Here is a 27500-nt window from a genome sequence, read left to right as displayed (position 1 = left end):
CAAGGTTTCAAAGAGCGAGGCGGACGCAGCAGGGGGCTCCATCAGGGAAATTACTATTATTTATTACAGTAGTTATCAAAAGCTGATCACACAAAGGTCAAATGTGTGTGAGTTGGTTTAAGAGACAGTTTCAGACATACAGCAGAAACTAGTAAATGTTAATGTTGGCTCAGTTGTTGAGTGTCTGGGATCAAATAACATCCTGATCCCAAAGGAATCGAGCGGGGGGGGGGGGCTCTGTCTGAGGGGAGGCCCACAGACTCCAACGTTGTACATTTACTCAATGTACTTATGTAGTATTTTGGGGTACTTCGTCGTGCTCACAGGTTGTTTGACAGGGGATTTTGTACTTTTGACATTTCTTTGAAAGTTACTTTGCAGATCAAGTTGTACAAACAAAAGCAAAGATCAGTTTACAAATGTGAAGTATATAAGAGTATAATATAATTTTGCTTCTCAACGGTCCTGTTTTGTTTCACTCTCACTGCATTATTTTCGGACGCAGACAGTTTTCGAGGAGAGAATGACGCTGTTGTTGCTGTGAATACTTTGGAGAGAGAATTTCCTTGCGTTGTTGAGGTCGTGTTGCTATGGTCTGTGTGGGCGGCCCGTCATTGAGTAGCACCAATCCAGGAGCTTTGTGTGGGTGACAAACTGTAAATCATCTGGCTGTAATCATACAGGCTTTGTTCCGGTCTCTGCTTCCATCACTGACATGTTCCCCTGTGTGTTGCTTTAATGGGTGAGGCTGAGTAAACCAGCTCGTACGTAAGCGAGCGGGCTGTTGATGGCGGCGGTCAGACGCCCTCTTGAACTCGTAGCCATGACCTGGTTTCAGGGTTTGTTGACTTAAGTCAGGGTTTGTTGACTTAAGTCAGCGATCTCTACAGACTCTACATTGTTATATCTTCCTAAAGATACAAGAGATTTGCATTTTATTATTACTGAACGTCATTATAAAATAAAGTTGTACCACAAATCCAGCTGGTGTGAAACAGCTCGTGTTGGTTCTGTGTGAGGCGCCAAGGTTGCATCATGTCCCAGCGTTCCTCAAGGTAACATCGCAAACAGCTGATCAGTTCCAGGAAATGAGATGAGCTGAGTTTTGCGGTAGAGGGCCCCAATGTCTGTGTCCAAGGCCAAACGGCCCTGTTGAGGTCGATAAGGCCAGAACAATACATGTATACACGTATAAAGGCCTGTAATCAGCTGACAGTGGGCATTCCTGTGGAGATGTAGAAGATGTCTAAGTCACTGTCCTCTAATCCTTCCTGTAGATCTTTTCTAACAGAGAGAATAAGAAGCAAGAAGCACATCACCGCCTTGTGAACTCCAAACCCTGAAATCCTGACAGCCGAACTTCCCCGCCTCTCTCCCTGCCGTGCACCACTATGCCGGGAGCCGTGGATCGTATGGAGCTGAGGAAAGTCTCCACAGAGGCCGATGTAAGACAGCACCGACAGCCTGGACGGACCGTCTTCACGGAGCCCATCGACGCTGAGAAGGCCACCATCGACAGGTTAGGCAGCCATCATGTCTACTTTTCTGTTTCCCCAAAAAGATTTGCGGCACCACCGTCCTCTTAATGTGCAGCTGTGTGTAAACAAGAAGCTCTGTTTCTGTGACAGAAAGGTTCAGAGAAATGAATCCAGAAAATGTTTCTGCAGTGGAAGCCTGATTTCTGGACAAATCTTTATACTAACCCGGCGTAGTTGGTACAGGTACCTGGGTTTACAGGTACCTGGGTGTTACCTGGTACATGGGTACGTACCTGGGTTTTACTGGTACCGGGTTTTACAGGTACCTGGTTTTACTGGTATCTGGGTTTACTGGGTACCTGGGTTACTACATCACATGTACGCACATTCTCCAACTTCCTGCCTTAAACTTCTCGTAGTAACAGGTTCATGTGCATGTAAACAGTTCTTTGTTAGGGTGTGAATAGTCATTAAGCCCTGATTACAGAACAGAACATTCTCCAGCATTATTACTTCATTTTTCAAGGGTGTGTTAACTTAATTACTTAACAAGTTAGAGATCTGCTTGGACTTCAAGGCAGCAGCTCAGTAAGGAACTAGAAGTCTCTCAGAGAGCGCGGACCTCCACCAAGGTCTTTTCCATAAGTTGAAACACTGCTTGTATCCGCCCTGTGGTTGGGATCCTCTGGGTTCTCAGCATCATGCTACTCTCTTCCTACAAGTCAAAATCAGACGTGTAGTTCTTCTACTATAGAATATAATGTTAGCTCCTGCCATAAAGTATTTATTAACAATGTCTTATGTGCTTGTGATCATGCAGTCAGTTTATGGATGACAATGAGGACGGAGAAAGCCAGAAGTTCCTGTCAAATGGATTGATGAAGAAGAAGAAATATGAGGAATACCATGAAGAATATGTAAGTAGTTAATGTCCTGTCTGTTTATTCAACCAATATTAAAGGCAGCCCCGCCACATGGAGGTGTGAGAAGCTGTGTGTTAGTAGCACAAAAAGAAAACACATGACACTGTAGCAAATGTTCTGCTTATTATTGTACTTTAACTGTTCCAGTACAAACACAGCCTTTGGATTATACTGGACTGAAAGGCATTCTGGGAATGTTGGCAGCTACGTGTTGAAGTAGAAGTTGAGGGGAGAATGGGTCCAGTCAATAAAACTAGGTTTTTCCTTTAATAACAGCGTGTGGGTTACAAAGTATTTACTACTGCCATTAAAGTCTCCAGTGGTTCGCTGCCAAATGTTTGCAGCGATCCCGTTACTGATTCCACATGTGCTGGTGTCGGCAGTTATTTCAGCTTTGCTCTTTTCTGTCTTCTCTCTGCGAGCAGCATCCCGGCCACACCTCCTTCGGGATGTCCGTCTTCAATTTGAGCAACGCCATCATGGGCAGCGGCATCCTGGGCCTGTCCTACGCCATGGCCAACACCGGCATCGTGCTCTTCTCGTAAGTACGGCAGAACAAAGACATTCTTCCATTAGTGTGGTTTCAGTGTCACGGCCGTCCCAATATTAGTACATGTCATTAAAGTTTAATTATAGAGCAGTTACATGTCACTGACTGTACGTGGCTCCACAAACCTGTCTGATTACAGCTTGTTGATATGGAACATCTCATCCTCCACATATTGGCACTTTTGATGGTTTCATCTAAACTCTCTTCATATGTGGTGTTCATTATGTTCAACCAGCAGAAGACAAACGTCCCCGTACGAGAGGGGCATTTGTTCACACACAAACACACTTCTGACTCCACCTCTTCCTCATTCTTGTGAACCCCACTCCCCCACTTCATGTGGGAACTTATCTCCTGCTCGTGCTTATGAGCCCATCCCGCCCGTGGGAACCACACCTTCCACACAAAACGTTACACCCTGTTTCTAGCAGATCTGAAGAGGAGATTTTAATCCAGCCTCACCTGCATGCTCATTAAACACACCACACCCACACACACACACACACACACACACACACACATGTTCATGGTATTACAATCTGTTCTCAGGTTGAGAGAAATGTTCCTTTAGATTAGTTTTAATCTTAACCTTATGTAATCAGTATGTTGCTTTGGCAGCCCCCACATGTCTGTGATAATCCCTCACTATGTTTTTCTATAATTATAGTCCAAATTATATGTCAAGTGTACTTCTTTCCTGAAAAACGATTAATTTTCTTTCAGATAATTGAGGGCTTTACACCTTAAAGCTCAAACATAAGTGTTGAATTGTAATAATGAGCAGGAATGAAGTTATTACAGTTCATGTGTTTTCATTCACAAGTGTACAAACGGTCACCAGAGTCGCAGGATACATGTTTGACCTGCGGGACAGAACGACCTCTTGTGAAAATATAAATGATCATCACATTACACCAGGAATATATTTAGAGCCTTCCAACATCTGACAACCCGTCCACTACCATGCCCCCGCTGCGTGCCCCCGCTGCGTGCCCCTGCTGCGTGCCCCCTCAGGAGCTGCAGCTCAGGTTCAATGGACTAGAGAAGCATTGCAGTGAAGTAATGATAGCAGAAGGAGTATTATGTAGCTCCTGTGATCTTCTGCCAGTAACTCACACATTAGCTCTGAAACACCAGAACAGTTGATTCATAACGTTGTTTGTTTGCATGTGTATTGATTGTGTTTAAGTGTCAGATACAGACGAGGCTGCACTAATATTATCAGTATTAAACTGTTAGTAGGATCCGATGCAGTGGTGCTGCGGAGGATCGTTTCTGACTCTGTGAAACGTTTCCAACAACTACAGTCTCAGAAACTGATGAGAAATATCCATGAAAGAAGTTCATTTAATAAAAAGACTCATTTAATACAATGAATCACTTTATTCAAATTGAGGATTTGATTCAGCCCAACATCCTGGTGTCTCTGCTTTCTGATCATAGGATTCAAAATGTGAAGATGTACTCAGTTTGTTGTCTCTGATCTCTGACCTGTGTGTGTGTGTGTGTGTGTGTGTGTGTGTGTGTGTGTGTGTGTGTGTGTGTGTGTGGGTTGTCTCTCTGCAGAATCCTCCTCCTCGCTGTGGCCATCCTCTCCTTATATTCTGTGCATCTGCTGCTCATGACAGCTAAAGAAGGAGGTTTGTATTTAAGTTCACCTCAGATCCAGGAGCTGATCAGTAGAAACACACTTACTTTATCAAATACTGTTAAAGTTCAATATGTTCCCGTTGGTCACAACACAGTCATGGACTGAATATATAGAGAGGAGCTCCGTATATGTTCCTGTACTGATGCACCCCCCTTGTGGTCACTGGAGTATACTTTGATGCTCATGCTCCAGTCAGTCCCTCTGTTGTTGCTGTGAAGCCTCAAGTGTTTCCTGGTTTAATCTAATGTCCACGTGTCTGCTGTACAGGATCCCTCATCTATGAGAAGCTGGGGGAGAGAGCATTTGGTTGGCCTGGGAAAATGGCTGCATTCGGATCCATAATTATGCAGAATATTGGAGGTAGGCAGTGAATTGATGTGTATGTATCTCAGCTTTAAAACTAAATGTGCACGTGATGAAGCTAAGTTTCACATCTTCATGTCCTGCAGCCATGTCCAGCTACCTCTTCATCGTCAAGTACGAGCTGCCCGAAGTCATCCGAGCCTTCTTGGGTTTAGAGGAAATCTCTGGGTAAGTGTGTGAAGAGAAATGTTGTGTACAATAAATACAGATCCATCCATTAAAGTAATCAGACTTCTGTTTGATCACCCATTTAAGTACTTTTAAGATGTTCTGCTTTTCTCTTTATATCATATTAAAGTGAATATCTTTGGGACAAAACATTTAAAGACTTCAAGTGATTAATGAATTCAAACCAGGGAAACTAAACATGAAACTAAAACAATAAGCAGCGCAAAATGTTGTCCTAAACTGAAATTACATTAAAAAAACTACATTCTTTAAGAAAAACTCATCTGGGAAGATGTTGCACGGTTAAAAAGCTGTAAAGTCTCAGTCGAAGTAGGAGGAACATGAAGGAAGCACAGAAACCTCCAGCAGATGGAGCTCTGCTGCAACGCTTCACATCCAACACTCAGTCACACACAAACTGTGCAGATGATCGGTACTAATACACGTCCACCTCTGTGTCTGTAGTGAGTGGTACTTGAACGGGAACTACCTGGTGGTGTTCGTGTCCATCGGCATTATTCTGCCTCTGTCTCTGCTGAAGAATCTGGGTAAGGACTCTCATCACACGCCGTGTGCTGTGTTAGTCAGATACGTGTAATACTGCTGTGGACTTCAGAGGAGCAGGATCTATGTCACTTCCTGCAGTCTGAAGACATTTATTTTCCCCAAGTTCCTGCAGCTGTCTAAGAACCTACACCAAACCAGGAGTAACCTAACCCTGGTGGATCTCTTAGTCAGCTCTGGCAGCTCGGAGTTACTGTAACCCAACACTGCTGTAAGGCACGCAGACAGCTCCGCCACTGTCCGGTCATTTATCAATGCAAAAGATCTGATTGTTGTTATAAGTTCGACATAAAGAAGTAGACAGTGTCGAAGCCATGTGTCTGAATAAGTGAATAAATGACAGCTGATTTCGGTGTTGGCAGGATCCATGGAGGTTAAGTTCCATCCAGATGCTTCACTCACTCTGCAGCTCAAAGCTGAACTGCTCAGATCAGATGTGTGTTATTTTAAGATGTGGGTCACAACCTAGAAATGATGTGATCGACATCTGAGGATAGAAGAGGAATTCATGTTAGAAGACAGAGCAGACATCACACTATATCACATCTGGTACTGTCATGATTTAACTTTCACTTATGTGTTCTGCTCTTTAGGCTACCTGGGCTACACCAGCGGCTTTTCACTGTCCTGCATGGTCTTCTTCCTGTGTGTGGTGAGTCTGAAAACATTTAAAACTATCAGCCAGACATGTGATCAGGCTTAGAGAAGAGCCTCTCGAAAGAGAAGCCAGGCGATGTATTAAAGCTGCAATAATCAACATCTCTATCGTAAGAATGCCCCCCCCCCCCGAGAGCACAGGGTGTGCTTCACTGTCGGCCCTCTTTAGAGACCTTCAGGTACAGCTGCTGTGTTAGAAGAGCGTGGTCTGACTTCCTGTTGTTGTTCTCCAGATGATCTACAAGAAGACTCAGCTGCCCTGCCCTCTTCCTTTCTTCTCCCACCACATGTCCAACCTCAGCATGAACGCCTCCGATCTTCCCGGGTTGCACCCGACGCCGAACAGCTCGGCTCACATGGACTTCTCTCGCGCAGACGTTTCTCCGGCGATGCTCGGCAGCCACGACGCTCATCACTCCATCGGTGTCCACGTCGAGCCGCACCCCGACGACGAGGAGATGTGCACGCCCAAATACTTTGTCTTCAACTCGCAGGTACGACGGGTTAAAAAACTTAAACGAAAAGTAAACGAACACTGACACAAAAATAAGAAGTGAAATATAATAATAATGTAAACTGAAACTAAATAGAAAAAACTGAAAAGATATTCCATGGTTAAAAAAATAATAATAAACCAACAATAAATATATAAAACCAACAATATACTAAAACTAAATATATACAAACTAAAATATATATAAAATAGTAAAAAAATAAAAAAATACAATTCTTTTTTATGTTTAGTTTTAGGTTTTTTATTTATTTAAACTAAATAGAAAAAATTAAATAGAAAAGAAAATATATATATATATATATAAATAACTATATATAAAAAAAGTGTTTTTATATATTTAGTTTTACGTTTTTTATTTATTTAAACTAAATATATAAAAACTAAAATTGAAAAAATAGAAATACTTAAAAAATGACTATAAAAAAGTGTTTTTATATATTTAGTTTTACGTTTTTTATTTATTTAAACTAAATATATAAAAACTAAAATTGAAAAAATTTAAATATAAAGAAATGTATATAAAAAGAAAACTATAGAAAAAAAGTGTTTTTGTATATAAAGTTTTAGATTTTTTATTTATTTAAACTAAATATATCAAAAATAGAAATATATCAAAAATAACTATATAAAAAAGTGTTTTACGTTCTAAATATATAAAAACTAAACTTTTTCTCCAAAACTGAAACTAAATTAAAACTAACAAGCACTCTAAAATAACATTAAAATTAACAAAACATTTGTACTATTATTCCTTTAGTGTAAACTCAAACGAGTTCCTTGTCGTGTAAACAGAAGGTTTAAGGGAGTGACTTTGAAGCTCTGCTGGGTTTACTGAAGGCGTGTCAGGGACTCACAAAGGCTGCAGTTTAATCAGTGACTGCAAAGAATCACATTTCTGACGTGAACTTTAAAATTAACACATTATTCATCCTGTGAATGCTCAAAGAACAACACAGTAAGCTGGATGGGCGTTCACACAGAAATGCATCTCACCACCTACAAATCCAACATAAGCAGAATGTGGATTCGCAGAGACATGTTTGGTAAAGTTGTGTTTTCAGGGTGTGTTTAAGTTGCTCACATGGTTGGTTAGTGTCTACCTGCTGCTTGTAATCATAAGCCAGTTGCAGCTGGAGAACTTGATGCACATTAAAGGTTTTGAAGCATCACAAACCTCCCTGCAGCTGTGGTGGTCAGTGCATGGAATAACAATGGACTTGTATGTAGAGACATTTCTGTTGGAGTCCTGAGTATAAGTTTATAAGTCTTGTACTGCCTAGAGCTGAACTTCACTTTCTTAAATCTCCTTTATGTCTAGACGGCGTACACCGTGCCCATCCTGGCCTTCGCCTTCGTCTGCCATCCTGAAGTCCTGCCTATCTACAGCGAGCTGAAAGAGTAAGAACGTATTCCTTCAGTTCACTGCACTCATAATAATATAATAATAATTACATTTCAATGTGCTCACGTGTATCTCTAAAGCTTTAAAGCGTGTGTTGTTTGTTCAGTCGCACCAGGAAGAAGATGCAGAACGTCTCCAACTTGTCCATCTTGACTATGCTCGTCATGTACATGATGTCTGCGCTGTTTGGCTACCTCACCTTTTACAGTAAGAGCAACACCTGAGCAGAGCAGTGATAGTCCAGTGATAGTCTTCATCGAGACACAGACACAGTTAACTGATGCTTCTGTCAGCTGTCTGTCACATGATTCTGCTTCACAAACTGTTCTCTCCAACAGACAACGTGGAGGCCGAGCTGCTCCACACCTTCACTAAGGTGTATAAGTTTGACACCATGTTGCTGCTGGTGCGTCTGGCTGTACTCACGGCCGTCACGCTGACGGTCCCCATCGTGCTGTTCCCTGTGAGTACATCACACACACGCTCTGATTCTGGTTCCGTGTGTCTTACGGCAATAGTTTGCTTTGGAAAGCAGAAAGTGTTGTGAGCTGATTCCTCAAGCTTTCACACTTAAGTTTATTACAGCAACACCTTCTTTTTAGAGTCACAGACACACACACACACACACATACACACACACACACACACACACACACACATATTTTTAGATCCTAGCAAAGCCTCTCTTACTTTTGTGTGTTTCCCCATTCTCACTCAAGCTGGGGTCAGAAGTTACCAGATAACTCAACTTCTATTCTCGGTTACACACACACACACACACACACACACACACACACACACGCACACACACACACGCACACACACACACGCACACACACACACACACACACACACACACACACACACACACACCTCTCCTTCCCGCCCCATATATGTTCATGGGCTAAGTTTAGCTCGGCCCTTGTCTGACATGAGGGGAACAAAAACGGCTGTTGGTCAGAGGAAGTCTCATGCCCTGTTTTAGCTTCCACACACACACACACACACACACACACCACACACACACAGACACGCCTGGTTTATGTAAAGACCAGCAGTGTGTGAATCACTTCTGAAGTGTCAGCGGGCCGCCACCAGGGGGCAGCAAGGGTGTAGATATTTAGTGACGGGAAAGTGCTGACAGAATGATGCAGCAATGACTGCATGTTATTGCTTCACACACACACACACACACACACACACACACACACACACACACACACACACACACACACACACACATTTATACATCGTTACATAATATAAACTTACACACTCCCATATATCTCATATGTTCACACACATTCAGGCGTCTCCACATTCTGTTACATTTAGCTGAAGCTCGTGTTCTCCCCCACATGCCTCTGACACACACACGCACACAGAGACACACACACACACACACACACACACACACACACTCCCCCCCCACCCCCCCCCACCCGCAGCAGACACTGCTGTTTTTTCTGTCGGGGAGAATGTGAGAGAGGATCTCCCTCTCTGCGCAGTGGAAGTTTACAGCTCATGGTGGACAGTGGAAAAAGCCTCACCCTGACCGCTACCTTCAGAGAGATAGAGGCGGAGCCAGTCACACAGGGGGGGGGGGACATAAACCATTGCCAGGGCTGCACAAGCCTCTAAATGTAAGGATACGATTGTTAGAAATGTGAAGACAGTAACAGTGTGATGATGTGTGAAGTTTCAGATGATTCAAACATGTAATTATATGCATGTGTGTGTTTTCTCCTGTTTGACACATGACACAGTTATTCCTGTGTGAGAACGTGGGAGTTTGATAAACAGCAGATTATTTTGAAGGTTCCTCACAATGAATGTGTTTCAGGTGTAATTGAAATAGAGAGTACTGGTGAGAGAGGGAGGAGGCCTGAGAGGAGATACAAAATGTATAAGGAAAGAGAAACACAACCCTGAAAGCTGCTGCAGAGCAGCCGTGGTGAATAACGACAAGAGTCCCACTGCAGCCACTAAAGAGCAGAACTGCAGCTTCTGCTTCACCTGCATGGATCGCTATGATCAGACCTTAGAGACAGTAATGTGAATACATTGGCTGACCTTAGCTAAGGCTAAAGTTGATTTATGCATGAATTTGTGATTATAAATGTGCGTCTGTGGGAGGAATGTTTAATTAAATGGCCATAACTGTTCGGTACAAAGATTGATGAGTTTGGATGCATGTCAGGAATCAGATCAAAAGAACTCCGCTGTCACTCTGCCAACTTTCCATTTGACATTTGAGAATCTGGCCTTGAATCCTCCCGACAGAGCAGCGTTAGCTTTGTCTGCCACTGTCCGGGGCTCCGGTGGGGAACTTCTGTATGGGAGAGCAGAGTGTGTGTGTGTGTGTGTGTGTTTGTGTGTGTGCGTGTGCGTGTGCGTGTGCGTGTGTGTGCAGTCATGTGAAGGATAGATGCTAACAGCACAGATCACACAGGGCTTTGCCAGGATCCAGCACATAATGAAAAGGCTTTATGTGGAGTCAAACATGCCCCAGTTCTCAGGCTCCAGCTGGAGATGGAAACTATGGGAGACGGCTGCACACGAGCTCCACCTCCACCTTTATATCCCTCCATCATGTCGTGATTCATCTTAGGAGCACTTTGTGAAGCCTCATGTCAGCAGTTGGTCTCCTCTTACAAAGTTGAATATTTGCAGTTTGCTAATTCTGCCTTCGCTGTCTGGTATCCTCTCGTAGATGTAAAACGCACCATTATCGGTGCAGAGGGGCGTTTAGAGGCACAGGGTGGTGTTTGACCGGGAGTGGAAGTGAAACGGTGCAGAGCTCGTGTCTACTTTAATTCAAAAAGCTTTATTGGCAAGAACAAAAACATGTTGTTGCCCAAGCATTTGACAAAATATTCTCATATTACATATTAAATACACAGGTGTCACATTTACAGGTTCTTTATTGTTCACCTGATGGAGGTCTGCGCTGCCTTTGGGTGTTTCTGTCGCAGTAAAGTACAGTTTGCTAGTTTATTTTAGTCTCAAGCAGTTCTTCAGTGGTCGTTTGATGTAGTTTGAGTTTGTCTTATCTGACGTAGCTAACAAGATAATAATTGACTTCCACAGTTCCTGGTTTATTGCTAACTGGCTGAATCCAGATGTGGCTGCCTACAACTAGTCTGTCCACATACTGTGTGTGTGTGTGTGTGTGTTTTCGTGTGTGTGTGCGTGTGCGTGTGCGTGTGTGTGTGCGTGTGCGTGTGTAGCCCCTGACAGGTGAAGAGTGAGGAGCAAAAAGTGTGTAAATATCACACGATGAACTCCAAAGGCTCTGCGCCAGGTAACAGTCGGGTGCTGAATAGTTCAGAGCCTTGGAGAGAAATGCTGCGTCCAGGCTCTAGTTTCCAGGCCTGACAATGCAACAGCTGGTGGGGGGATGTGTGTGGGGGGGTTAAATTATCGTCAAAGTAAATGAGTCTTGGCTTAAAGTGGGGACAGCTCTCTGCTCGTGGACAGTGATGATGGTCAGACTGTGGAAACTAAATAAAGAAGTTATTTCATTCTCCACATACAAGTGTCTGCCAGGGCTCTAATTAAACGTGTCGTTATGGCAACTGGTGGCCCTCATCTGCCTTAATGTGGGATTAGTAAGTAAAAGAGGAAGACAGGCAGCGTAAAGACACACCTCCCCCCTGCAGGCGGCCCGCCCTCCTCTCACTCCCGGCTGATGCAATCCTGTGCCTCTATTACCCTGCTGGAGATAATCCCTACCTTTTTGAACGGGCCCTGAAAGCACCGCCCCTTGTAACCTCTCCCTCTGACACTGCCTCAGGTTTCACCTGATACCTGCGACCTTTCACCCACTGGAGGCTTTAACAGGCTGCCTGTGGCTCAGCAGCTCCAGGTGTCTTAGCTGGGATCTCCACACACACACACACACACACACACACACACACACACACACACACTCTAACACACACCTTATAGCCTAGTAGCCTCGTAGCACTTGACACAATTCAGTCAGTGGCCAAGTTCTGGAATGGGCCTCGGGCGCTGGCCAGCAGACATAAGTCTGTTATGTACTCGTCCACTGTGTTAGTTTCTCAGACGGACTGTAGTGACTCAGTTTGGTGCTGAAATATCATTTTAATAGTAACAAACCAAACTGATAAAGACTGAAAAGACTTAAAATGTTAATACTTTCCCCTCAGATCCGCTCCTCCATCAATACGCTGCTGTTCAGCGGTCGAGAGTTCAACTGGACTCGCCACTTGCTGATTGCCTCCGCCATCCTGGCCTTCAACAACATGTTGGTCATCTTCGTCCCCACCATCAGGGACATCTTCGGCTTCATTGGTGAGTCCTGCACCGAGCGCTGTGCACAGGACAGCAGGTTACACGTCTCCAGAACACTTTCACACACGAGACCACATGAGTCTCTGCTGATACCAACCCAACGTTTCCTCTCCGAAACCTCTAACCAACCATTAACTCCACAAACTGTGAAGCTCATGTAGAACTCAGCGAATACTGCTGCTTCTTATTAAGAACCAATCAAACATTCAAAGTTTAAATCTGAGTATTTAGAATAGTCAACACTTAAAGAGCACATAGCTCAGTGACAGTTGATTTAGTAAACTTCAGATAATGCAGAAGTGTTTATTTCCACAGGCTACATGCATTGTGGGAAATGTTTCAAATAGAACTGCTGATGGCGAAGCTATACATGTATTATGTGCCTGCACACATTAACAAGTTATAAATCTATTTCTAACATTTCAAATAGCGTCTTCCTGAAAACTACAGTCAGCTGACTCGATCTCCCTCCTGCTTTCTCTTGCAGGCTCTTCTTCAGCCACGATGCTCATCTTCATCCTCCCTGCGGCCTTTTACATCCGCCTGGTGAAGTCGGTGCCGTTCCGCTCCCCACAGAAAATCGGGGTAAGTGTGCCGAAAAACCCACACACACACACTCATTCTTCTCGCCCCGCTCACACATGTAATCCCTCCTCTGTCTCCAGGCGACTGTCTTCCTCATCGTGGGCGTCATCTTCATGATTGGCAGCTTGTCACTCATTGTCCTCGACTGGGTCCACAACCCCCCAGGCTCCAGCCAGGCTCACTAAGCCCCCCCCCCCTTAGATTCACATTTAAGAGTGCTAACCCCCTCCACCCACTACAGCTGGTCCAACATCTGGGAACAGGTGTGACACAAAACAAACGAGAGAAACCCGGAGAGGGGGAGAGACTTCCACGTGCCACCGCGACATCTTTGTGATCTTCCTTTGTATTCCAGCTGTGACGAACAGATGTGTGAGCTGCAGTCTGCAGCGGTGGACAGGCGTGGAAGGAGACATTAGGACACAGTGTGTCGTCCTCCATGAAACAAGGAGCACTTCAAGCATTACGTTTCACTTTGTGTGTAGAGCTAACACACACACACACACACACACACACGTAGACATATCAATCTCATCTCAGCAATCATTTAATTCAATGATGTGGAACTTTTATTCAGGAAAGTTTGTTTTATGGGTTCGGGTAACAATCAGAAGCTTCGCCAAAGTATAAATGCAGTGTCAAACTGGACGGGGTCCGGTACACGCTCGAGGGTCTTCCACCAAGCAGAGATGCTTTCAGTATTACTGCGTCTGAACCTGCACGGTATCAATGTACATAATTAAGTCTCCGGAAGAACACATGCAGAACATACACCTGCTTTATGTGGTGCTTCATTCAATCCAACACAACTTTATTCACAAAGTCAATAGTGATTTTAAAAAGACATCTACATTTTATTTACCACATTTCTTAGACAGCTAGCTGTTTATTAAACCATTTTTTAAATAAATAATTAGCTAAATATGTTTGAAATTGGACAATTCTAACGAGAATGAAATAGTTCAAATGTGTAGAATAAGTTTGAGTTGTGCCAGTCGATCCTCAGCGCTGCAGCAAAGACTTCACTGATATTTATAACCTCGTTGTTTGCAGCGTGAAAGAAAAGTTTCACATGTTGGAAAAAGTTTCCGTCACTAAAACAATTGAATACGATTGTTTTAGTCAAAGTATTTCTTTTCGAGTGGTGATCTGGAAGAAGCTGTATGGTAAACAATGTCACACGTGTTAAGTATTAATACCCAACATGCAGACGAGATGCGACACATTATTAAACTGCAAGACACTAAAATCTTTAGCCTTTAAAGTTGATTTGAAAGAAATGATAGATGGGAAGTTTAAATGTTTAAGTGTTCCGACAGAATTCAGATGTGTTCTGTAGCTGAATAAGATCTGTGTTGTTTCATTTTGAATGAATAAGTTTGATTGAACTCAATGTGACAGGATTAATCATCTAAAACAGACCTGCTCCTCACAGGTGCTCCTCACACCGCTGCCTTGCTTTGGTCGAGTCGACACCAAAACCTTATTTCTGCTCGTCTGCGTCACATGTCAACACATCCAGCCAAAGTGGAAAACATTTATAGATCCTTTGTGGATCTATGTACATGAAACAAATTGATATTTCAAATGAAATGGTGTATTATTTGCATGTTTTTGGATTACAAACATGGTCTTTTTGGACAATTGTATATGCTCTGTAAATATCTGTATTTTATGGTACACTGACGCTGTCTGTGGGTTGTTGGGGATTCTGCCTTTCAAGTCTTCTGCAATCCACTGTTTGTTTTAGTACATATATAAATATATATAACATGTATTACATCTTTTTCTCTTGCTGTAAGACAGTAGTTTCTTTCTTCCTTTATTTGAAGCTTGTATATTTGTAGAAAATTTGGTCTATATATCCATTTTAATATTTTAATGTTAACTCACATCAGGATAAATGAATCAAGACGATACGTAACTATAGCTTGTTGGCTCCTGCAGAATAACACAGGGGTTAAAGTTCACTGCTGTAACAGAAGCGAGATCATCCAAAGTGTTTCACCACGACAGGAAGTTCTTTAGACGCTTTAAACATCTGTTAAAAGAGCTCATGCTAATTCTCCTAGAGTAGCACGTATGCTAATGCGCAGCTGCATAGCTCCGTAGGAGACCAGAATGCAGCTTTGTGAAGTTCTGCAGTCTGGACGTCAGACACAGAGGTTCATAGCTCGCTGTGGTGTAAACTGTAAATCACTGCTGTCATAGAAAAACCTTCTCAACCTTCTCTCACTGTTGTGAGGTTTCATTTCCCCGATGTTACTTGAACTGAAGCTTTCCGCGGCCTGATCACGTCAGCCAGCTTCACGACCCAACGGTCCACGCAGCCCCTCACTATGAATGTCCAATAACGATTGTTCTCACCTGCTCCTCGTTTCTTCCTGAATGCTTGGCGTCATCATCCTCCTGGTTTCTAATAGAGCGCTCCCAACACCACAGCTCTCCCCGTTAGCGTCTCAGGTATCTGTCCGGGTGAATGTTTCCTCTCATCTTTGACTACATCTCTTCACCTCTTTAGCAGGATGGAGCCATGCTGTACAATGCTGTTGTATATTGTGCCTAGATGTTCACAACCACCTGCCTTATTGTTCTATGGACCTCTCGCCGTGGAGAAACACTGGCTCCATGTTTCTGCTGTTCACAGCTGCTTCCTGTGGATCAGGCCGAACATTCAGATTTGTAATTTTACCCAAACAAAGGGGATATTTTTTTGTATCAGTGATGCTGTTTCATTATGATGAACAAGAAAAATGTGAAATAAAAAACGTTGAGTTTCACTTGCCTTTATTTTGAAGAAGTTGCACTTAAAAAGAAGAAATATAGTACAAATATACTGATGGTGATATATATATATATATATAAGTCACATTTTGTGTGTCTACATGTGTATATTCAAACACTGAAAACCTTTTTGTCCCTCCGGGGCTTCCATAACAAGTCTGTCCAGACAGACGTATGCTGGCATCGTGATCAGATGATATCAGGCCTTCAGAAATCAAACAGATTCTCTCGTTCCTGTCTAAATCGTGTCTGCTGCTGACATGTCACACCAGCTTGTGATGTTCCAGACGATCGGGGATGAGTTACGTAACCTTTTCCAGATTCATCACCTGGGCTTTAAGATTAAATACGGGACCCAGAGAGCTTTGAAAAGCATTCTAAAGTTTATTTATTAATAGAATCATTTAAAGAAACACTCGAGTCCTGCAGAGACCTGCAGAGAAAATGTTATTTTCCAAATTTCCCGACTTATTGCAGGTTCAGGTTTTCCTATCGAGCCCCAACATGTCTGGATCTGTTTCATTCTTTAACTCTTCTTGGGATGTTAGTTGTTTGCAGAGGTAACAGCACTGTATTTAAGATATATTTTAAGTATTTATTTCTGTAGACTTCATATGTTTCATACATTTATATATATAGTACATGACTGCAGATGTTTTAAACACCTTTTTATTTCTGTCCATGAATAAGACACGAGGTGGAAACGGCTCATGGAGGACGTGCGGACATGCGGCTCCTCAGGGTCTCGTGTTCGGGACACCAGAGTTTTCATTAGGACAGAAGAGAAAGTATGTTCTGTAACATTTGCATTGGAAAGATGTTTTTTACAACATTCCTTGTTCTGTAGGTGTGTGTGTGTGTGTGTGTGTGTGTGTGTGTGTGTGTGTGTGTGTGTGTGTGTGTGTGTGTGTGCTCTCTGTGCGTGTGTGCTCTCTGTGTGTCAGGCAGAAAGAGACTCACAGATGCAGGTCACATCCCACCTCACGGTGTTGTTGTTAATCTGATTACACAACACATGTGGGTCCGACCTCTGGATGACGGCCTGCTGTCTGCTCTTTCCTCTCTGCTGTCTGCTGTCGACTGTCTGCTCTCTGCTCTCTGCTCAATGCTCTATGCTCTATGCTCTATGCTCTATGCTGTCTGCTATCTGCTGTCTGCTCTCTCCTCTCTCCTCTCTGCTGTCTGTTGTCTGCTCTCTGCTCTCTGCTCTCTGCTATCTGCTGTCTGCTGTCTGCTCTCTGCTGTCTGCTCTCTGCTCTCTCATCTCTGCTGTCTGCTGTCTGCTCTCTGCTCTCTGCTGTCTAGTCTCTGCTGTCTACTCTCTGCTGTCTCCTCTCTGCTGTCTACTCTCTGCTGTCTGCTCTCTGCTCTCTGCTGTCTGCTCTCTGCTGTCTGCTGTCTACTCTCTGCTATCTGCTCTCTGCTGTCTCCTCTCTGCTGTCTACTCTCTGCTGTCTGCTCTCTGCTCTCTGCTGTCTGCTCTCTGCTGTCTGCTGTCTACTCTCTGCTATCTGCTCTCTGCTGTCTGCTCTCTGCTGTCTACTCTCTGCTCTCTGCTCTCTGCAGTCTGCTCTCTGCTGTCTGCTCTCTGCTGTATACTCTCTGCTATCTGCTGTCTGCTATCTGCTGTCTGCTCTCTGCTCTCTGCTATCTGCTCTCTGCTCTCTGCTGTCTACTCTCTGCTGTCTACTCTCTGCTGTCTGCTATCTGCTGTCTGCTCTCTGCTGTCTGCTGTCTGCTATCTGCTGTCTGCTGTCTGCTCTCTGCTATCTGCTCTCTGCTCTCTGCTGTCTACTCTCTGCTGTCTACTCTCTGCTATCTGCTCTCTGCTGTCTGCTGTCTGCTCTCTGCTGTCTGCTGTCTGCTGTCTGCTCTCTCCTCTCTGCTGTCTGCTGTCTGCTGTCTGTTGTCTGCTCTCTGCTGTCTGCTCTCTGCTCTCTGCTCTCTGCTATCTGCTGTCTGCTCTCTCATCTCTGCTGTCTGCTGTCTGCTCTCTGCTGTCTGCTCTCTGCTCTCTGCTGTCTACTCTCTGCTGTCTACTCTCTACTCTCTGCTGTCTGCTCTCTGATGTCTACTCTCTACTCTCTGCTGTCTACTCTCTGCTGTCTGCTCTCTGCTGTCTGCTCTCTGCTCTCTGCTCTCTGCTATCTGCTGTCTGCTCTCTGCTCTCTGCTCTCTGCTATCTGCTGTCTGCTCTCTCATCTCTGCTGTCTGCTGTCTGCTCTCTGCTCTCTGCTGTCTACTCTCTGCTGTCTACTCTCTACTCTCTGCTGTCTGCTCTCTGATGTCTACTCTCTACTCTCTGCTGTCTACTCTCTGCTCTCTGCTCTCTGCTGTCAGCGCTCCATGCTCAGGACTTCTCTGTCTCTGCATTCAACTCAACAATTCAACTGGAAATATTCATTTAGTGCACAAACACTCTGCTTGAGACAATAACTTTACGCGGTTACAGTCAGTGTGCTGAGAAGTGAAATTAAATGTTTTCACCTCTCAGACTCTTCAGGGTTTTGAGATATTTAATTCTTACTAATTTGAAACTTTATTCATCTGCCACACCGTGTCCCAACCTGGGGTCCTGAGCCCTTCTAGGGACCGCAAAAGCTTCCCGGGGGTCGCAAGGCCTTCGTGATTCTAATAGTGAAAGGCAACTTTTATTTGTTATATGTGAAGAAAATTAAATGACATTCCTAATGAAAGCATTATTATTTAAGACATCTTGGTTATTATCTCACAGGGCTCGTGAAGACCTGAAAACACAAACCACTGAAGGTGAAGCTGAAGACATTCAGAAGCAGAATGTACTTCAATTATTGAATGCAATAAGAAATCTACTCGACTTGTTATCAACACAAAACGATCCAAACAATATGCAGGCTGTGTGTCTGAAGACTTCACAACCTTTAGTACTCGTGCACTCAGCAAGTTCTTCTTCTTCTGTTTCAATATTTCATGACTCGCCTCTCTTTCCCTCCTCTTCCCTCTTTACCTACCCCCCCCCCCGCCATGCATTTTTCCAACTCCAACTCCTTACATGAGGATTAGCTGTACTGTGTATAGTGGGCTAAGTTCTAGGAATATGCCGTTAATAAGCTACTATCTGTGTGGGAAAAAGCCTCAGCAGCAGCAGTGTGCACAGATTTTGAGTGGACGCAGCCAGCCGGGGGTCACATACTGAACACTCAGGAGATTTTGGATTAACCGGATCAGTAAAAAACAGACTAGTTAATAATTTAAGCCTCTGATCCCACTGCACTGACCAACACATATTCTGTTGAGGTGCAGGTAGTCGGGTCTGTTTCCTCGTGTTTACAGTCTTTATGCTAAGCTAAGCTAACCATCAGCTGTAGCTTCATGTTTACTGACATGAGGGGTATTCATGTACATCTAACTATTCCTTTAACGGGACTCATATCTGAGCTTCTACATCCTTCACAGGAGACACAGGTGAAGGACTCTTGATGTATGTTGTTATGTAACACACACACACACACACACACTTACACACACACACACCTAAGTGCAAATCCAATAAATTATAAATATTATTTAGGCTGTGGCTCTCGTCACCACAGAGCAGCGCTCATTAAGACTCACTCAGCTCGTATGGAAACTGAATCTGCGTCACATAACAACATATTACCCAGAATCCTTCACCTCTGTTATTCAGGTGCTGGCATCCACCAAGGTGTGTGTGTGTGTACCACATGTGGCCACTGAGGCACACACAAACACATACACACAAACACACGCATAAATCCCACAGTAAGGCTTCAATGTGCCAATGAGCACAGGGTGTGTGCGATGTTCTGATCATGTGACTTCCAGGATCCTATCAGCCTTCAGTACACACACACACGCCCCACAACTGCCACACACACACACACACACACTCACACACACACACACACACACCACTCACCACTCCTCGTCTGGATGTACACAATGGAGAACTAAACACAAAGGTGAACTAGTCAATACTGACAAAAAAAAATAACACATTTAAAAAAAAAAAACTTTTTAAAGGATATTGGGTTCTTGCTTGTGTTTGCAAATTTAAGATACATTTCCATGTTTTGGTCATTCAGGAAGGTGTTTGTGTTTGTGTCCATTTGTATCAGTTTGTGTTTGTGTCAGTTTGTATTAGTTTGTATGTATCCGGCCGGACTCCTCTCGGCTGCACGGCAGCTCCTCGCGCTCTGCAGGTGTCAGAGATCACAGCGGCTCTTTGAGGGGCTGCGTCTGACTGGAAGGTGTGACACACCCGCAGTGGCAAAGATGGCGACACGGTGAGAGAAACCACGTTCTGGTGCGAGAGGTCAGTTGAGTACACACACGCACACGCACACACACACACACACACACACACACACGCACACACAGGGCCTTGATTCTGACCTAAGTCGATAATGTTAAGAGTGTCACAGTGAAGGAGGTCATGACTGTCACAACATTCCTCAAAGAGAATCTGACGTCTCAGTTAAAGCTCTTCATAGAACATTTATTTTCTTCAAATTTACTGACATCATCCGGCAGATATGACGTTTTACGTGTCTCCACGCTGTGTACTGAGATCCTGAATTTGCCGACAAAATGCTGTCAAACCTTTCATTTATAATTCTATTATATCATATTCTATAATATTATATTCTCTGCCGGGAAAGTCGATTCACATGGGGCTAGTATTATCTCGACTTCTGTGTTTGGTTAAATATGATAATGGTAATCTGCGGAGGAAGTTTTACTAAATTACGGCAGATTCACGACCTTCACAATTATTACAAATTACGAGAGTAAAGGGCTTTAGACATTTGTGAAAAACGAAAAGTCAAGTCAAGAAAAATTTACATTTTACACAACCTAAGATAAAATATATGTTTTAAATTACAGTGCAGAGTTGGTTATGCATTAAAGTCTGTGGAGTAACTGCTGAAGACAAACTGACCTTGGATCAAATCCAACCAAGAACCTTTCCTGCTCTCCGCAACTCGGAGCTCTGAACATAAATCTATTTTATTAGCACAGAGGAGAAGAAGAAAGAGAAAAGGAGCTTTTATAAACATCCAGTACTTTCTTGGTGTGTCGTATGTTAGTATTAATCTGAATGGTCAAACACTTTATTTAACTTGTGACTTTTTAAACTGGTTTCACCTCACTGCTCCAGGTGTTTCCCCCTCTGAGCGTATCTTTCAGAATCAGAATCAGAAATCCTTTAATTGTCCCACGACGGGGAAATTTATATTGTTACAGCAAAGAGAGTACACAATTAAATAGAATAAAAATACATTAACAGTAATATAATATAACTACAGTCGCACATGACAGTGTAATTGCAAAAGTTATAAAAGAGAATTTAAAAAAGTGAATAACAAGTGAATATTGCACAAGGCATTGATGCCTTGTGTTGGAATAGTGTTGGAATAGACTTTTCTTGGTGTGGCGGTCTACCAGGGGCCGTGGTGATTGTACAGTCTGACCACTGCTGGAAGAAAGGACCTACGGTATCTCTCCGTGAGACACCGCGGGTGAAGCAGCCTGTCACTGAAGGAGCTGCACAGTGCGGACAAAGTTGTTGTCCAATAGAGAGGACAGTTTGGCCGTCATTCTCCTGTCTCCCACCACCTCCACAGTGTCCAGCGGGCTCCCCAGGACAGAGCTGGCCTTCTTAACCAGTCTGTTCAGTCTCTTCCTGTCAGCAGCCTAGATGCTGCTGCCCCAGCAGACCACTCCATAAAAACATTTTTTTTTAAATATGTCAATCCTATGTTTGCAAACGCTGAGCTCAAACCCCGCAGTTTCATATGTCCGTGTGAAATATACGTTTGTATACAGTATGGCAGTGGTTCCCAAACTTTCTGTGGCCAAGGCACACCAAAGACCAAGCCAAAATCTCAAGGCACACCTGTGTTCATATCCGGTCGATTTCTTTCTCAATGATAGAAAAATCTTGGAAGCACTGACTGAATTCTGTCATGAGAGACGTGATCACGTGACACATATTTCCCCTCGTTATCAGAAAGATTGGCCTTTGGAAAAGCACATTTGATTTCGGACAGCGTGGGGAAGTTGCGTAGTTGTGTCTCAAAGAGACGGAGCTTCACACAGAATGCTTTCATGTGCGCAGTCGGCTCTTGTTCAGTGTTGAGATGACCAGTAAGAGTAAGTGTTTTCCTGTCCATGTTTTCCCTATCTCTTTGTGTGTGTATGTGGCATGGGCGCAGCCAAAGACTTCAGCAGCTGATCTCATTCAACCCATCAACTCCAATCTGCTCACCTGTCTACAATCAACTCTGCCTACCTGCCTGCTGTACCATTTCTCTCTCACCATCTGCCTACTGGAGAGTATTGCATAAATAAACTATTTAAACTTACTCCGTTTCCAGAGTCTAGTGTTCTGCGCCTGGGTCTCCTCCTGGGTCCATTCCATTATACTTTTAGAATTTGCTGCGGGCCGTGGTTTGGACACCCCTGAACTAAACGCTTATGTCATTTATCTAATTTATGTGCACGTTTCAGTTGCTTTGCGTATTTACATTCTCTCCTCTCCTTTGCTTCGTGAAGGGCGGAGCTCCGTTTCCCAACCCACACACATACACACACGCGTGCGCACACACTTACAGTCAGATATAGCAGAGGTAACGTAAGGAGAGAACTTAAAAAATCTGCGCCATGCAGAGACCTCATCCAGCCCAGGCAGCACCCCCCAGAGCAGTAAACCTAGAGGAAACACTGAAGTAATTTACAAACCTTGTGTACAGTTATATGCAATAGGCCTAATTGTTTCAAAATCCCACGGCACTCCGGGATTTGTCTCACAGCACACCAGTGTGCTGCGGCACACCGTTTGGGAACCACTGCAGTATGGTACTGATCCTGACCTTTCCTGTGTTCCCTTCAACATCTTCTTGATTGTGTTGAAGATAAAAGTCTTAAATTGATGTGTTTTTGATGTGTATAAAACATTTTATCTTTAATAAAATCATTTAGGTTATTGAATGGATCAAAATATTTCTCTGTGGAACTTGTTGGATTCATTTTTCATCAACCAAACATACTTACGGTGTACCTCAAGGGTCAGTTCTGGGCCCGCTTCTTTTCTGTATTTCTTGCTGTCACATAATTAGTAGACATAATATTTTTTAATATCTCTAAGCAGATGATACACTAGTGTACCTTACTGTTGACCTGACTGACTGACTGAGGTTGGTTTGCTTTGAGGGTGTGAAATGTTGGATGTCTTGTTCCTCCAGTTTAATGAAAGGGGGGCCAACTCTATACATGTAGACTTAAATATCTCTACAACTATGAGATGGACTGCTCTGACATGTGTTACAGACTTTCATATTAGAGTTATTTGTCCAATACTTTGGTTTACGACCAAAAACCTGTAACACCACATTCCCATCAGCCTCAGCTGCCCTTGCATGGAACAAGGTGAACATTGTTCACGCTAAGCATCAGCATATGTGCATTGTCATTGCGTGCCTGTTAGCATACTGACATTTGCATGTAGCTCAAAGCATGACGTATAAGTCTGCACACTTAAGTCTGCATGAAAGGTTTTTGTTGCAGTTATAGATCTACATGTGCTACAGAGACTACCAAAGTGTGGAATTACCTAAACACACTATTTACAACAACATATAATATGCATACTACTTTATTTACTTTTTTGTTATTTTTCAGTTATTGTCATTAACTATTTAGTCAGTGCTTGTAATGCTATGGAATAACCCCACAATGCACAACAAACCGCTCTGACCAGAACTCTTATCTTTATTGGTTATGTCTAATCATTACTTTATGAAACTCATTTCAAGCCTTTTACAGAAGGTTATCTATATTACTTCCTGTGGATAAGATAAGAGCCCAGAGTGTCAAAACATCAGTGACTCATCGTCTGTTTTATAGAGCAGTAACATGTCGTTTCTGAGTTTTACATCTTGGTTCTTTATAGAATGTAAAACGCAAAACGCAGCTGACAAATGTATATTTCAAAATAAGATACATCTAAGATAAGTTTTCAATTTTATTTTGGCCGAAGCTGCAGATCAGATGACGCGTTTACAGTAAATACAAGGCGTCTAATTTCACACCAAACCTGAACTTTTCACAATGTTCCGCGTTGCATTCCAGCGACATGTGCAGACATGCAGCAGATGAATATACCGCAGGCAGAGCCCAAAGGGAAGAAGGATCTTCTCACTCTAGTTTTTGGCCATTTCTACTTTATCATGGGTCGTTGTTGGATGTGCGTGTCAAATGCCAAACTTTAAAACTTGTGGCACTCTGTTTAAACATTTTTCCGTAGCCATGGGTGGAGGTGTATTCCTGATGCCCAAAGTGGCAACACCAGCCAGTCTGGGCAAAGTTACAACAAACACTCCCTCGGCAAAATAGTTGTGAACCAGGAGCTGAGTCGCCCGCAGACTGAGCTCACCTCAACACTATATATACCCTGGGTCCTGTTATTTTATCTACTTTATATGGAGGTCCTTCCTGTTAATGTGACAAATCTCAATAAAGTTATCACATGAACTTACACAATAACATCAGCTGAAGTCTCATTTTAAGGGTTTAACCCTGAAACTGTTGGGTGTGGTTAGCGCTTAGTGTTTCTGGAGCTTTCAGTTGTTTCACACACTCTCTTCCTTTGTAGATTAAAAATACAAATTCTAAATGCCTAATATTATGATGTGTCAGCTCCGCTTATAAAGATGAAGATATAAAGACCCTAACCCTTCTTCAGGTTCTTATGAATCTCCTCCATCCGACATTGTTGGATAACTTAAACTTAAAAATGTGTGGCGACCGGAGAACAGCAACAATATTAAATACCTTTGAGGCGAAAAACAATATATTTTACAACTTCAAGAAGGAGGATTGAGTCAGAATGTACAGTTATCATCTAAAAAGGCTTAAAGACGCTCACAGCCAGAAGGGAATATGTGAGTTATTGTAGCAGCAGACAGACAGGGTCCGTATGGAACTCATAATGTAAATCCACGGAGCCTCTGATGGTACTTTATTGAAACCAAAAGGACGAGTTAATAACAGTGTGCTGAAGTCTGTCTGCCCAGCATGTGTTTTTACATGTTCCTCTTCAGGTGCTTCACTAACCTGCCATGACTCAGCACAAGTTGAGTGACTGTGAGTGTGGGCGGAGACCGCAAAACAAAGAGCATGTATTCAGGTCAAAGTTGTTCAAAGTCAAAGGGGAAAAAACTTTTAGTTTGGTGCTAAAAGCTCGTTGTGACAAAAACAATGAACAAGTTCTTCACCAGAACCCTGTACATGTCACATGACCACATCTAAATGTTTTAACACCCATGAACGAGCTGCTGCAGGATGTAAATATTAGACGGCAGACATAAAGGATGACCTGCTCCACCATCATGTGCTTTTTTAACATCACCAAGTTCCCCACAATGCACCGCTTCTCCGCTCCCTTCACTGGTTACCAGTGGAGGGCCGAACCTGCTTCCAGACTCTAGTGCTGGTCCACCTTGCTGTGACTGGATCAGCCCCTTCCTATATCCAGGCCATGGTCGAACCAGACACCCCAGCGAGTTCACTTCGCTCTGCATCGGCCAATTGGCTCGCTGCTCCCTCACTGCGAGTGAGACCCCCCTCAAACAAAAATCGCCTGTTTGCTATCCTGCTCCAAAATGGTGGAACGACCTCCCCATTGATGTCAGGACAGCAGACAGTCTTCACACCTTCTGCAGACTGAAAACTCACCTGTTTCGACTGCAGCTCGACATATGAAAAAAAAACAAAAAAAAAAAAAACTGTTCTTTGTATGTTGCACTTATATTGGTTTGGCTTATTTGTAGCTAATAGTTGAATTCATATTCTATTGTTTCTGTATGTTGCACTTTTGTTTGGCTTATTTGAAGTTATTGTTCTGCACTTAAAGGATTTCACCTATTTGAAGCTGATGTACCTGCAAGATTCCTGCTGTTCGGAGTTTTATCCTCATGATTGTTTGACCCTTTTGTCCAAAGCGACAAAAGGGTCAGCTAAATGAACTGTAATGTGATGTAATGTGATGTGATGTGATGTTATTGGAGGGCAGCTTGTTGTCAAAAGCCTGTCCTGATGCAAACAGACTGAACCAGGATTAGTCAGAGGTTCATCCAATGAAACAGATCTGAGCTCATGATGCACCGTGAAGAAAGTTAAGACTAAACTTCACGGCCACAAAGCAACACACATGTTTAACATGAAGTACATCAAGGAAACCAGAGACATATAAAGAGAGCAGACAGTAAAACGTACTTTCATTATGAGGTTCCTTCTATGGTGTTCATTAACTGTAACGCTGACGAGAGCAGCTCCTGTCAGAATGAGATAGATGTGATAAGAATTCTGTTTCAGGCTGCTAGATCCATTGTTTCCTTTACATAGTGAAGTTCAGTCTGAAAGTTCCCTGATTGACAGATTTACTGACTCACTGGCTGAAAAGATTATGTTGCTTTTTGCTTTGTAAGAATTTGAAAATAAAATATACCAGACAAACGAGATGTTTCAGCTCCGGCCTCACCACCTGCTTCAGATTGCATTGTGTGTTGTGTGTGTGTGTGTGTTTTTTGTAGACTCACAGTGACTTTGCTGATTCTTTATATGTAATTCCTCAATATCATTATTAACTTGCAGAGCCATTTCTGATCATAACTAAAAACAAACGTCTTTAGTTCTAAAGTTATTTTACAAAGGCTTTGCTTGGTGTGTTTGGGTACGAGGAGCTTCCTGCAGCAGCCCGTGTTTTACACTTTAATGACATTCGGTGGTCAGAAGGGTAAAAACAAAAAAGTCAGAAAGTTAATCTTCTTTTAATAACCGCTCTCTTGAATCTGACTTATTCTGTAAACGCTGTTATGTGTACAGAGGAATGTGTAAACCCAATGAGCCTCTGAGTATTTGCAGCATTTTTACCTGGAGGTCAAACACAGGCGATCGGTACACTTACACTTATTCTCATCACACAGAACTGATCGTACTAATGCGATAACCTTGTGAAGTTTCCTCTCAGTGTGCAGCAGCGGGGTCAGAGCTCAGGTTGTAATGCAACGCAGATGAAGATAATAGAAATGCACCAGCACATAGAAGTTTAAGACTCCATCAATAAATAGAGCCGTCAATCAATGGGGGACAAATGTGTCTCATATTGCGTCTCACTGTATGGCTGAAGATTACATCAAGAGTTCAAAAAGCTTTACTGTTCAGCCATGTGACTGTAGCAGCTTCAAGGTAAAGTCCGCTCAAGTTCTCAGAAGGCAAGATGGACACTGCATGTTTGGAACAAAGAAACAATGATTCCCAAACATTTATAAAATGTGTAATGTTCCTAAAGGTAACGTTTCCTCTCTCTCCTGTCATGGTGTCATCAGTCCTGTGTTGTATATGTAGTGAGACAGAGACATGTGTAATGTCCCTGAAGGTAACGTTTCCTCTCTCTCCTGTCATGGTGTCATCAGTCCTGTGTTGTATATATAGTGAGACAGAGACATGTGTAATGTCCCTGAAGGTAACGTTTCCTCT

At 43.2% G+C, this 27500-nt stretch overlaps 1 protein-coding gene across 1 annotated transcript in view; it reads left to right on the top strand.

The window, feature by feature from the left end:
* The window catches only part of slc38a4 (solute carrier family 38 member 4), a 23902-nt gene extending 7947 nt beyond the window's left edge, over positions 1–15955 (top strand). The window contains exons 2-16 of the mRNA XM_029461676.1: positions 1278–1519; positions 2299–2395; positions 2827–2942; positions 4518–4591; positions 4870–4962; positions 5052–5133; positions 5599–5681; positions 6291–6349; positions 6588–6848; positions 8187–8266; positions 8377–8477; positions 8609–8733; positions 12446–12590; positions 13078–13175; positions 13256–15955. Coding sequence (XP_029317536.1) covers positions 1392–1519; positions 2299–2395; positions 2827–2942; positions 4518–4591; positions 4870–4962; positions 5052–5133; positions 5599–5681; positions 6291–6349; positions 6588–6848; positions 8187–8266; positions 8377–8477; positions 8609–8733; positions 12446–12590; positions 13078–13175; positions 13256–13360 — 1647 coding nt within the window. The 5' untranslated portion in view covers positions 1278–1391 and the 3' untranslated portion in view covers positions 13361–15955. The remainder of the gene's footprint in view (positions 1–1277; positions 1520–2298; positions 2396–2826; positions 2943–4517; positions 4592–4869; positions 4963–5051; positions 5134–5598; positions 5682–6290; positions 6350–6587; positions 6849–8186; positions 8267–8376; positions 8478–8608; positions 8734–12445; positions 12591–13077; positions 13176–13255) is intronic.
* Positions 15956–27500: the final 11545 nt, after the last annotated feature.

The sequence above is a fragment of the Cottoperca gobio genome, chromosome 23 (genome assembly GCF_900634415.1).
Source record: "Cottoperca gobio chromosome 23, fCotGob3.1, whole genome shotgun sequence".
NCBI lineage: Eukaryota > Metazoa > Chordata > Actinopteri > Perciformes > Bovichtidae > Cottoperca > Cottoperca gobio.
The sequence above is the reverse complement of the archived record's forward strand: the minus strand, read 5'-3'. Positions and strand labels throughout refer to the sequence as shown.